We start from the raw sequence: 13,495 nt of genomic DNA, 5'->3' as shown, positions 1-13,495 counted from the left end.
TGGTGGGTATGTGGTTAGGGTATTATTACATCGTAGGTCTATAAAGGGCCAAGCCCCTTGCTCCAACATGCAAAGAAAGGATTGCAAACTGGCAGGCTGCAGGTCATACCGTGCTCATAGACAGCTAGTGTTTTGTATGCACAGTTTTTAAAATTGTGAATTAGTGTAATGGTTAATTATATGTGTCAACTTGGTTAGGCTACGGGGCTCAGTTTTTTGTTACAACACTAATAACAATGTGGCTGTGAAGATATTTTGCAGATATAGTTAATATCTACAAGTTGACTTTAAGTAAAGGAGTCTACTTTCAATAACGTGGGTAGGCCTCATCTAATTAGTTAAAAGCCTTAAGAGCAAAATCGGAGATTTCCTGGAGAAGGACTTCTGCCCCAGGACTGTAACATAAAAATCTGGTTTGAGTTTCCAGCCTGCTGGTGTTTTCTAAGATTTCAGACTTGTTGTATGCCTCCTACTGGTTCTGTTTCTCTGGAGAACCCTGACTGATATAGTTACTATGACACAGACTATTAATTGCTGACCCCAAGAGCCTTTCTCCCTTTATTCCCTATAGTAAGTGCCTCTGAAATAGAGACTACATTTTCCAGCTTCCCTTGGAATTAGCTGTCACCATGCAGCTAAGTTCTAGCCAATAAGATGTAAGCAGATGTGTTTTGTGGCAGCTCCCTTGAAACACACCCGATGCATACCCTGTGTCTCCTTGTTTTTCCAGTCAGTCCTCCATCCTTCTGCTGGGAACTTGGATGCTAGAGCTCTTGCAGTCACACTGGGCCATGAAGATAAAGGTCACCCCCTAGGAATGATAGAGCAGAAAGCTGGAAGGAACCTGGGTCCCTGATCTCTGTGGAGCCACTGAACTGCCTCTAATGAAGGAAAACATTTCTCTCATTTATGCTGCATGTTCTTTTTGATTTTATGTTATGTTTAGTGGAGTATAATCCTAATTTGATACAATTGCCAACTTTTAAAAATCAGGAAATTTCACACAAATATTCAGCTCTCTGGCTTTTCTCTTGAAAATTTGGTGCATCTGACAAAACATGAGGTCATGCTTCCCACTGCAGCAACTGACCTGGGCAGGATAATGGATGCCTGCTTCAGACAGGGATGGAGACCTCACCAATTTTTTTTTCCTTCATTTTAATTGGGAAGTGGGGCAAGATGGAAAAATTGTGGATGCCAACTTTGTAACTTTGTCTTTCTCCCTGCATCATTTTTAGCAAGAACATTTCGACATTGGTGTAGTCCACAAGGGAAGATACTGAGAGAGGAGAAAGGAAGAAACCTTTCAGGCATCAGTTAGGGTGGGTCCTTGGTTAAATTCTTTCAAACAAAAGAACAGCCTGAAAAATCAAGCTGCGGGCACAGATAAGGGGATCTGCACAGGTGGCCTTGCCTAAGACATTCCCACAGCCACACAGATATGAAAGCCTACCCAGATGACTTGCCCAGATACTTCTGCAGTGGAAAATTCCATCCCCTGACACATGCGCAGTAAGGGGAAAAAAGTAATTTGGAATAAAACTTAAGCTAAGGGCCCACATGCACACTAGAAGGATGAGGTGGAGCTACCAGAAATTCATGCCTTATGCAAATGAGATGCCCAGCCCTCACCGGTTCTTATAAAAGCCTTTGCAGTCACCTGTAAAAGCAGCAACCCTCCTCCAGGTCCCCTCTCCACTGTGGAGAGCTTTCTTCTTTTGCTTATTAAACTTTCGCTGCAACTTCATCCTTTGCATCCACGCTCCTTAATTTTCTTGGTCATGAGACAAAGAACTCCAGGTGATACCTCACAATGAGAGACTGCTACATTATGGTGCACTGGTGAAAATGTAACATTTCTGATGGTGGTGGAAGCAGAGGCCATCCTTTGCTGTTTCATGCCCAATTCTGTAGGCCTGCCTCAGAGAGAAGGGGAGCACAAGTCTCAGCATCCACAGACTTTTCATGGCGGTGAAGCTCTACTATCAACACTTGGAAAGAGGGAATCAGAGGGTCTTCTACTCCATGGCTGCAACTTTTTCTCATTTTAAAGATCCTCCTCTAGTCTAATGGATTTATATTTCTCTGGCTGACGTAATTTTGACCCTACTTCTTGGTAATACCCGAGCCTTAATCTGATGAAAGAGTATCACCCCCACCTAATTTCCAACCACCTCTCTGCCCTGAGTAGCTTCATCAAAATTCACACCTTGCTTGACAATGGAGAGAAGATTTCGCCTAACCTGGGGGAGGATGGAGGGGATGGAGGGTATAGCCTCAGTTGCTGTCAGACCTAAACCAGACTTGGCAATAATTGGGGGAGGTGGAGCGCCCTGGGTTGAAGGATTCTTGGTGAGTTAAACACCCATTATTGTCTTTGGCTGTAAATGAACTCAAGGTCACTAGGAAGTGAGTGGAAAGTCAGATGAACTCTGTCTCTCAGAGGCAGGCCAAGGGCAAAGAAGGCACAGAAGCCACTTCAAAACTTTCAGGCCTTTTGGGAGGAAAGGGTGGGTATGGAATGAGGCTGACTTTCAAAGATGAAGCTGTGACAGATCAGAAATCTGTATTTTTGAGCCAGACTATGTCTGTGTCTAGGTTTGCCTTTGTCTTTTTGTTGTCAGAATTTCATTAAACTAATTATTCATTCATGTATGAGTGTCTTCTACAGCCAGGAACTCTTTAGACAAGATTCTGGCCCTGATGACACTTACGCTTTAGTTGCCAATACAGATAATAAATATAAGAAGTAAACAAAGGCCGGGCATGCTGGCTCACACCTGTAATCCCAGCACTTTAGGAGGCTGAGGAGGTCAGATCATTTGAGGTCAGGAGTTCAAGACCAGCCTGGCCAGTATGGTGAAATCCTGTCTTTACTAAAAATACAAAAAAAAAAAAAAAAAAAAGAGCTGGCATGATGGCACATGCCTGTAATCCCAGCTACTCGGGAGGCTGAGGCATGAGAATTGCTTGAACCCAGCAGGCGGAGGTTGCAGTAAGCTGAGATCGCACCATTGCACTCCAGCCTGGGTGACAGAATGCGACCCTGTCTCAAAAAACAAAAAACAGGCTGGGCGCAGTGGCTCACGCCTGTAATCCCAGCACTTTGGGAGGCCGAGGTGGGCGGATCACTTGAGGCCAGGAGTTCAAGACCAGCCTGGCCAACATGGTGAAACCCTGTCTCTACTAAAAATACAAAAGTTAGCTGGGCACAGTGGTGCGTGCCTGTAATCCCAGCTACTCGGGAGGCTGAGGGAGGAGAACTGCTCAACTGGGACTTGGGAGGCAGAGGTTGCAGTGAGTGGAGATCACGACACTGCACTCCAGCCTGGGCTACAGAGTGAGACTCTGTCTTGAAAAACAAAACAAAACAAAAAAAGAAGTAAACAATTAGATAATCAGCCTGGGCTACAGAGTGAGACTCTGTCTTGAAAAACAAAACAAAACAAAAAAAGAAGTAAACAATTAGGTAATCAAGATGGCCAGGTGTGGTGGCTCACACCTTTATCCCAGCACTTTGGGAGGCCAAGATGGGCAGATCACTTGAGGTCAAGAGTTTGAGACTGGCCTGGCCAACATGGCAAAACCCTGTCTCTATTAAAAATACAAAAATTAGCCAGGCGTGGTGGCATATGCCTGTAGTCCCAGCTACTCAGGAAGCTGAGGCAGGAAAATTGCTTGAACCCAGGAGGAAGAGGTTGCAGTGAGTCTAGCTCGTACCACTGCACTCCAGCCTGGGCAACAGAGCAAGACTCTGTCTCAAAAAAAAGAAAAAAAAAAAGATAATTTCAGATAGAGATAAGTGCTATGAAAAAACTTTCAAAAATCCCCAAACTTAAAAAGAACCAACAATGAGACAGAGTGACAAGGGTGAATGGAAGAGTCTATTTTAGATGGGTGGTCTGGGAAGGCTGCTCTTGAGGAAGTGAACTTTAACCTAAATGACCAGAATAAGACCTAAAAAAAAAAAAAAAAAAAAAAAAAAGAGTGTTCTCAGTAGAGAAAACCAGAAGTATGAAGAGTCTGAGGTGGAAATAAGCTCTTGGTTGGGCATGGCACATGAGGTGGAGAAAGCCAAGAGACAAGGTCACACAGGGAGGCAGGGGTAGCTCACATTAAACTTTCTTTTCTTTTTTTTTTTTTTTGTTTTGAGACAGAGTTTCACTCTTGACACCCAGGCTGGAATGCAATGGTGTAATCTTGGCTCACTGCAACCTCTGCCTCCTGGGTTCAAGCGATTCTCCTGCATCAGCCTCCCGAGTAACTGGGATTACAGGTGCCTGCCACCACACCCAGCTAATTTTTGTATTTTTAGTAGAGATGGGTTTTTGCCATGTTGGCCAGGCTGGTCTCGAACTCCTGAGCTCAGGTGATCCACCTGCCTCAGCCTCCCAAAGTGCTGGGATTACAGGTGTGAGCCAACGCACCCAGCCTAGCTCACATTAAACTTTCATTCAGAGATTGTTTTATCTTTATTCTCTGTCCATTTAGAAGTCATTATTTTTAAGCAGTGGAATGAAATTATTTTAATTTTGAAAGCTCATTCTGGCTGCTGGTTAGATTCTAGATTGGCAGAGGCAGGGAGACCAATTAGGAGCCCATTTAATTGTCCAGGTGAGAAATGACACCTGGTTTGTACAAGGTGGTAACAGTGGAGATAGAGGTGAACAGATTCAGATAGATTTTAAAATTAGAGACAAAATTTGCTGGTGGATTGGATGTGGGGTATGGGGAATCTAATGGAGTAATCTAATATGGTGGATGCTGGTTCCATTTACTAAGATGGAAAGCCTGAAGGAGGAACAGGTTTTTGGAGGGATATCAAAAGACCTGTTTTGCCGTTGCTCTGTTAGAAATGCCTGTGAAACATCCAGAAGGTGATGCAAGGAAAGAGTTGGATAAATGAACCTGGAGCATGTATTTAGCATTCTTTTTGGAATTTTCAGCCTGCTTGTGGAAACCTAGGAAAGCCCAAGAATGTAGGGAAAGGGCTGCCCTCCCTTTCCCCTGCACCAGCAGAGTTCGCATACAAGGGTCCAGATCCCCATCATTTAAAGGGGTTTAGCAAGCTGATGGGTAGCAGTGTGCTTCGTTTCATGAGCTTTAAAGAGTTGAGAAGGTCAAGCAAGTTGCAAATTGCTATTCGTCATTCACTTACATTTGCTGAGTGCTTTAATTTTTTTTTTTTTTTTTTGAGACAGAGTCTTGCTCTGTTGCCCAGGCTGGAGTGCAGTGGTGTGATCTCAGTTCACTGCAACCTCCACCTCCCGGGTTCAAGCCATCTCCTGCCTCAGCCTCCCAAGTAGCAGGGACCACAGGCGCACGGCACCACACCCGGCTAATTTTTGTATGTTCAGTAGAGATAGGGTTTCACCACATTGGTCAGGCTGGTCTCGAACTGCTGACCTCAGGTGATCCAGCTGCCTCGGCCTCCCAAAGTGCTGGGATTACAGGTGTGAGCCACCGTGCCCAGCCTGAGTGCTGTAAATTTGAATGATCTTCAGTTGACTCTTAGCGTGAAGTTTCTGGTTTTTGCTTCTCCTCTTTCCTCATATCTCCCTGCCCTGGCTTCTTTAACCAACCTTTGCTCTGTGGACTATTTAAGGAAAAAACTTTAATCGGCCCTTTGCTGATTATGGGGAAGGAGGGTTCTCCAGCAGAGCTCAGGAAATAGCGCACTTCTCCCTATTTCTGAAACATTGAGGATGAAAACAGAGAGTGACACAGACAGGAGGCGGGGTTGGAAGGAATAGTTTTAGGTCTGGTGGCCAGGTGGACTGGGCTAATACTGAACTCCAGAATCAAGAGCTGTTGAGTTGCAGGCTGCACTGGGCTAGGGGCAAGCCCCGGAGAGAACAGCAGATAATGTTTTTCCCTTAGGGGTCTGTCTCCCCAGAGGAAGAAGGCAATGAAGCTGAGCCCAATATGCTCAGTTACCCTGCTCAGATGGACTCTACATTATCAGAGGGGAATGACGAAGGCACTGAAAGAGGCCAGGAAATAGTCCTTTTCTTTTTCTTTTTTTTTTTTTGAGACAGAGCATCTCTCTGTCGCCCAGGCAGGAGTGTAGTGGCGCGGTCTTGGCTCACTGCAACTTCCAATTCCCGGATTCAAGCGATTCTTCTGCCTCAGCCTCCCAAGTGGCTGGGACTACAGGCACACACTACTACGCCTGGCTAACTTTTGTATTTTTAGTAGAGACGAGGTTTCACTACATTGGCTAGGCTGGTCTCAAACTCCTGACCTCATGATCCGCCCGCCTCGGCCTCCCAAAGTGCTGGGATTACAGGCATGAGCCACCGCACCCAGCAGGAAATAGTCCTTTTCAATAGAACCCTAGAGTGGAGAAACAGCATTCTCTAACAGTTAATGAAAATGTTCACCATTAATTAATTGGCTGGTCTTATATATTTAAATTTTCATAAAGTAGATTTTCAGTAAGTGAAGCATTTGAATTCAACAAACAGGTATGAGGCATAATTCTGCTACTTACTAGCTGTGTAATTTGGGGAAAGTTCCTTGATCTAAGTCTCAGATTTCTCATTTGCAAAAAGGAGGATAGAAATAATCCATGTAACACACTTAGTGCTCTGACTGTATCAGAATAGCATTCAATAAAGTTTTACTACTACTTTAATGATAAGTATTCCCATTACCTTCTTATATAATCTACTAGGTGCTAGAAATATAGAGATAAAAGGCATAACCTTACCATCTAGAAGCTTAAGGCTTAGTAAGGATGTTGGAATAAAAGACATTAAAATACAGTGCAGGCCCGGCTCAGTGGCTCACACCTGCAATCCCAACACTTTGGGAGGCCGAGGTGGATGGATTACTTGAGGTCAGGAGTTTGAGACCTGCCTTGCTAACATGGTGAAACCCTGTCTCTACTAAAAATACAAAAATTAGCCAGGCATGGTGGCGGGCGCCTATAGTCCCAGCTACTTTGGAGGCTGCGGCAGGAGAATTGCTTGAACCTGGGAGGTAGAGGTTGCAGTGAGCTGAGATCGCACCACTGCACTCCAGCCTGGGTGACAGAGCGAGACTCCATCTCTACATAAATAAATAAAAAATAAAATATAGGTCAGGCACAGTGGCTCACGCCTATAATCCCAGCACTTTTGGGAGGCCAAGGCGGACAGATCACGAGGTCAGGAGATCAAGACCATCCTGGCTAACATGGTGAACCCGTCTCTACTAAAAATACAAAAAATTAGCGGGGCGTGTAGCACATGCCTGTAATCCCAGCTACTCAGGAGGCTGAGGCAGGAGAATTGCTTGAACCCAGGAGGCGGAGGCTGCAGTGAGCCGAGATCTTGCCACTGCATTCCAGCCTGGGCAACAGAGCGAGACTCCACCTCAAAAATAAATAAATAAATAAATAAAATACAATGTAATGCACATGTAGTAGGGTTTCTTTCCATAGGATGCCTGACAGTGGTTACATTTTAGTAAGACTATATCGGTGTAGGCTATGATTAAAAAAAATATCATCTTGGAATTGTTGCGCCACCCACATCCTTATTGGGTAGGGGGTCAAATAAGTAGCTTCAGTTGTCCTTCAAGAAAGGTATCAGGAAAGCTCCTATAGTTTTTTAATTGCTTTCTTTAAGGGAGTTAGTCACCAATGAGGACTAGAAGGATGATGGCTCTAAACCCTCAAGGTGGTGAAAACTGGAACCAGCCTCGATTTAGCACGCCTGAGCACGGATCCCAGGAGGTAGATGTGTGTGGAAACAGAAATACCAGATCCCATGAGAATCAGACACCTAGAGCCTAGCCTGGCAGCACCTGAAGGCCCTTGGATCAGGGTGACACTGGGGCAGGCTAGAAAGGTCTCACTCTGGCCCAGATTCTGATGCTTTGCTGACACCACTGTGCCAGTTCGCCAATGCTCTATCTCCATTTATGTTACATCTTCTGCCAAATAGCTTTGCTGCCTTGCCCCTGAACCACTGCATGCTCAGCAGCTAGTGCTTCAGCATCCTGCAGCTGTAGCCCAGAAGTCCTCACTGCCTCATATGTTGAGATGACTGAATTTGGCCAGGAGTCCTTCCTGTGAGAAAGCCCTGGAGTGTGGGCAGCCCATCCTAGAAAATAAACAAAGCAGCTTTCAGCAATGAGGGACACACAGCCAGTTTTGCTACATTCACCCTTCTGGCTCTGTCTTCAGCCTAAGCTGCTCCTTTCAGGTCCCTCCCTTGGGACCTCAAGCCTCCCTTTCAGGCCCCTTTTAAGCACAGCAAATCCTGTATGCATTAAGGGGAGGTAGTTGAAGTTTGGGCTTCTGGGTTTTATGTTATTACTGGCTTCTGAAAGCTCAAACATTTGCACTCCAGGGATGATAGTTGCATCTGTTAAATTTAGTGTAAAGCTGCCTCCTTACGTATTTTAAGTTCGGCCTAAAGGTTTCCTCATACATGGTGAACTGTAGCCTAATTGGGTATGTAAACAGACTGTAACCTATTCTTGTACCAATCACAGAGTTCTGGCCAATCACAAGTGGCCAACTGTTCAAACCGTGTTCAAATAGGGCAAACCCGAGCTACAACCAATCCAGCTGTTTCTGTCCCTCAATTATGTTTTCTGTAAGTCACTTTATTTTTTCCAACCACTCGGCAAGACTGGAGCCTCTCTGAACTTACTTTGATTTGGGGTCTTTTTGATTTGCAAATCATTCTTTGGGTTCTTTGCTTGATTAAACGCTGTTAAGTTTAATTTATCTAAGGTTTTTCTTTTAACACACCCCAAACTGTAAGTGGAGGCATCCTACTTACACAGTAATAGAAGAATGCATAAAGTAATAACATGAAGGAACAAGTGACAAATTCTGTAACGCCATGTGTTGGGGAAAAGTTCTGAGAGTGGAGGCTTGAATAGGTTTTGGAAGTATGAGTAGGAGTTTACAACGAGAGAATGGAAGAAGGGGAATTACGGACAGAATAACATGGACAGAGGCCGGCCGCGGTGGCTCACACCTGTAATCCCAGCACTTTGAGAGGACGAGGCCGGCAAATCACCTGAGGTCTGGAGTTCGAGACCAGCCTGACCAACATGGAGAAACCCCATCTCTACTAAAATTACAAAGTTAGCCGGGTATGGTGGAGCATGCCTGTAATCCCAGCTACTCGGGAAGCTGAGGCAGGAGAATCTCTTGTACCCGGGAGGAGGAGGTTGCAGTGAGCCGAGATCTCACCATTGCACTCCATCCTGAGCAACAAGCGCGAAACTCCGTCTCAAAAACAAAAACAAAAAAAACAACAAAACAAAACAAAAAAACAGACGGAAATTTTATTATCCTACGACAAACACTGTATCTTCGGTGAACTCAAAGTAGGTTTGCCCACTTTCCCACAGATTGTTTTGGTGGATTAATTTTTTGTTTCAGTTAGTGATAAACTTCCTTAGCTCTTTACTGAGTACAGGCTTACTGTATGTAAATATGTATAATATTAGATTAGTGCCTGGCACATGGTTAGCACTATCGATTTTTATTAGGGACTAGGTCTCAAACTTATGGTAATTAAGTAGCTCACTTTTTCTTTTGGGAAGACGTAAAAATATTCTCAAGCCTAACTAACCATCCTTTCCTGTCTTCTAGTCTTGCCCACTCAAAGCTCCATCCTGCAAAAGTCTTAAACAGTCCATTTCAAAAGCCCAGCATTTTTAAAGGGTCTACGGAATAGCACAAAACAAGATGCACCCAAAACGTCAAGGCCATACTGGACGAGGACAACGTTAGCCATTTTTGGTCTGGGGTAATTATAGGCAGTATCTTAAAACAAGGCTTGAAAAATGTCATGTTATTTCCAAATCCCATTTCAGAACTTTAAAAAAAAAATAGCATTTTGAGCTCCTAAGAACGTTTTTGGCGGTAGGTGGCCACATGGAAGGTGGCACAGAGGCTCGGCCGGGGAGAGCGGAACAGAGCTGGGCGTGGCAGTGCCTGCGAGTCAGCGCCACGTAACCAGAGGCGCTCGCACTAATTTGACCTCTAAGAGAGACTAAGCGCAGGGAACAGCGGGTGCGGACATTACGGCGGAAGGCTCTGGAGGAAGCAGAAGTGAAGGACCCCACAGTCCTGGGACGGTGGGGCACAGAGAGAGAAAGGGAACCCCGGGCGCGGCGCGGTGAGGATGCGAGCCGAGGAAGGACACGCGGCGCCGGGTACCTGCCGGGAGCGCCGGGTCCAATGGGAGGAGGGCCCGCGCCGCACCTCAACCTGGCAGAGGACGTCACGACGCCAAGACGGACGCCGGGCCAATGGGAGGCCGTCGCGGGCAGGGACGGGGTCGGGAGGAGTCGGGGCTGGGCCGCGCCAAGGCAGTTGGCTGACTCCAGTTTAGCCGCCGCCGGAGAGGACGGGCGCCGAGCCGGGGCTGCGGACTTCGGCCTGCCCCTCACCTCACTCCCGCTGCTTGCACCTCCCGGATGGTGCTGACTGCTCCCTAAGCGGCGGCGGCGGCGAGTCGTGAGGACGCGCCGCGGAGGCTGTTCGGGGTCGAGGCTTCCCGTCGCCGGCACTTCCTCTTGCGGCGCCCGTGCGCGGCCGGCCCGGCAGGCGGGATGGCGGCCGCGGCTCCAGGGAACGGCCGCGCATCGGCGCCCCGGCTGCTTCTGCTCTTTCTGGTTCCGCTGCTGTGGGCCCCGGCTGCGGTCCGGGCCGGCCCAGATGAAGACCTTAGCCACCGGAACAAAGAACCGCCGGCGCCGGCCCAGCAGCTGCAGCCGCAGCCTGTGGCTGTGCAGGGCCCCGAGCCGGCCCGGGTCGAGGTGAGCGGGCCGGGATGGGGCGAGCGGGGCTGCGGGGCCGGCTGCGCCGAGTACCAGGCTCCAGGCCTTTGAGAGCGCCGCACTCCGCCCGCCTCGGCTGGGGGAGGGGAGCCCGGCCCCTGCTCCCGGGGTGGAGGGCGGTCGGCTGCGCTGTTTTCCGGTGAGGCCTGGTCTTGCCCGCTCCTTTAGGGAAAGGGAGAGGGAGAGTCCAAGAGGAGCCCGCTATAAACGTTGATCTCCGGAGGACCAAGATGCTGCTTAGGGATGGGCGTTTTATTGATCAGATGTGTCTTAGAGTAGCTAGAAAGACTCATCCCTACCAAAAAGTTTTTAACAGAAGGCTGCTAGGAGGCTTTTTGTATTCCCTGAGGATCATCACATCGGCCATTTCATTGTTGAAATAGCTTATGCCAAACCGCTTACCCCAATTCAACTTGGCACTGCCTGTGCTTTTTGCCAAATAAATATGGATTATGAACCATGACTCTCACTTTTTTAAAATGTGCTTTGGCTAGCAGGAAGTAGCCTTTAGGAACGCAGAGGAATTAGTCTCCAGCAGTACAGCGTGCTGCAGCGATGTGGGATGCCAAAACTACATTTATAAGTAAAACAGAATCCTGTATTTTGTCCTTCCCTGAATAGATACTGTAAATCAACTTTTTAATCTGTTAATAGAATTAGTCCTTAGTCACTTGGCAGCGTTTTAACATTTCTCCCTTCTCCCAGTCGTGGGCTTTGTCGTCATTTCCAGTATCTGCTCCCTGAATCCCGGCCAGTGTGGCACTTAAACCCCCACTCCCACCCAGGCCACATCCAGCCCATCTCCACGTAACTAATCTTCCCGAACATTGAATTCTGCCATCTTGTCAGAAGTCGTCGGTGAGTTGCCTCCACTAATTTCAGTCCAGCCTTTTTAGGAGAGTGATGTTCAGGTTTCTCCTGATCTGGCTCCAGCTCACCTCCAGGCTTTTTAGCCACCGCTTTCTTGCTCATATGCTAAAGGGATATGCTCATCTGCAAAAAAGAATGTGCTTCAAGAGCCCTTTGGGACAGGCTTTGTGCTCTCTTGCCAGTTCCTCCCTAACACATGACCTTTTCAAAGAAAAAAAAAAAAGACCTGGAGTTTGAAGCCACGGATCAACTCTTCCCACCTTGGAGAACCAGCAGATACCACTCTCTGTGAAGACTTCCCTAAAATTTCTTGGTTAAGGGTGATTTATCTGACCCTTTCCTTTCCTTTCCTGTCCTTTCTCCTTTTTCCTTTCCATTCCTTTCATTTCTCCTTTCCTTTCCTTTCTCCTTTCGTTTCTCCTTTCCTTTCTCCCTTCCTTTCCTTTTTCCTTTTTCTTTGTTGAGACAGGGTCTCGCTCTGTCGCCCAGGCTGGAGTGCAGTGGCCCTGTCTTGGCTCACTGCAACCTCTAATTGATCCTCCCACCTCAGCCTCATGAGTGGCTGGGACTGCGTGCGTGTGCTGACACGCCCGGCTAATTTTTGTTTGTTTTTTTTTTGAGAGAGGAGGTCTCACTATGTTTCCGAGTCTGGTCTCAAACTCCTGGGCTCAAGCGCTTCTCCGGCCTTGGCCTCCCAAGTGCTGGTGAGCTCTCACACCGGTGCAGTTTTCGTGTTTCATGTTTTCGTTACATGTTACTTTCTTAGGCTTTTCCAATTTTCTGTTGTTTTTCTGTGTAAGACCATAGGATAGAACTTTCTGAGAGACTGATCTTGGTTTCACTAAGCAAGAACATTTGTAAGAATCAGTGCTGTCCCAGTTGTAGTAATCGCTATTGAGAAATAATGAAGTTCCCCTTACTGGAAGTACTCAGGAAGAAGTTGAATAACTAACTGCCTATGAGGAGATTCTGGTATGGGAGGGGAAGCTGGGAGATAAAGTTACTGGGAAGTGAAGATTCTGTGAGCCGATTTAATCCTCACAACAGCACGTTAAACAGGTAGAGGAGGTTTGTAAGGAATAATGGTTTAATATCACAGAGCTAGAAGCTAGTTTCAGCAGAACCAGAATTAGAATCTGGACTTCTGTGCCTTACTAAGTTTTATTAGCATTCATTGTGTCTTACTCTTTTGACTTATTTAATTCACTAATGGATTTTAATGGTTTATTGGATTGTATGCTGGTGCAGTTCTTTGATCTTGAGCCTAGCTTTCTCTTTCTCCTTTTTTGGGGAGCTTTATTGTGTATGTTGCGGCATGTTTACACACACATCTTGCTGCCTTGGGTTCTTGCAAGTTGTGTGCGTGTTTTATCTGCCCCTACTAGCTTTTAGGTGTCTTGAGAGCATGACTCTGGCTTACTCATCTTTGTCTATTCCAGAAGACCTTGTCTGTTCTTGGCATTTATTAAGTAATTTTCTAAGACTGGGTTGAAGTAGTTGCATGTCAAGTTTATACCAGCTGTTAAATACCTTTATGGAAAAACTGGCTGTAAAATAAACTCAACCAGGAAAAAAAAAAAACAACAACCACCTGATTTTTAATAGTGTCTATCCAACCTTTTTTTTTTTTTTTTAAGTTGCAAGGGATCCACCAGATGGAATTAAGAAAACTAAGCTTTTATCATCTGCTGGATATAATGTGATTTTGTAACCATTATTGGATTGGTGTTGGTTTAGACAGTTTATTTTCAGCTGACTATATAGTTAATTCTGGGACTCTTATAAAGTTTTTTTTAAAAAAGAGAAAAAGAGAAGATCAAAAGCACTGGAA

At 46.3% G+C, this 13,495-nt stretch overlaps 1 protein-coding gene across 3 annotated transcripts in view; it reads left to right on the top strand.

Moving 5' to 3' along the window:
* The first annotated feature begins 10,181 nt into the window (after positions 1–10,181).
* Positions 10,182–13,495, top strand: part of TMEM165 (transmembrane protein 165) — a 57,117-nt gene continuing 53,803 nt past the window's right edge. For all 3 annotated transcript variants that reach the window (XR_010156605.1, XM_016951719.4, XM_001145009.8), the window contains exon 1: positions 10,182–10,773. Coding sequence is in view for 2 of the 3 variants with exons in the window: in XM_016951719.4 (XP_016807208.1) it covers positions 10,567–10,773 (207 nt within the window). In the remaining variant the exon portion in view is untranslated. The remainder of the gene's footprint in view (positions 10,774–13,495) is intronic.

The sequence above is a fragment of the Pan troglodytes genome, chromosome 3 (genome assembly GCF_028858775.2).
Source record: "Pan troglodytes isolate AG18354 chromosome 3, NHGRI_mPanTro3-v2.0_pri, whole genome shotgun sequence".
NCBI classification, from domain to species: domain Eukaryota; kingdom Metazoa; phylum Chordata; class Mammalia; order Primates; family Hominidae; genus Pan; species Pan troglodytes.
Note: the sequence above shows the minus strand (reverse complement) of the source record. Positions and strands in the feature narration are given on the sequence as shown.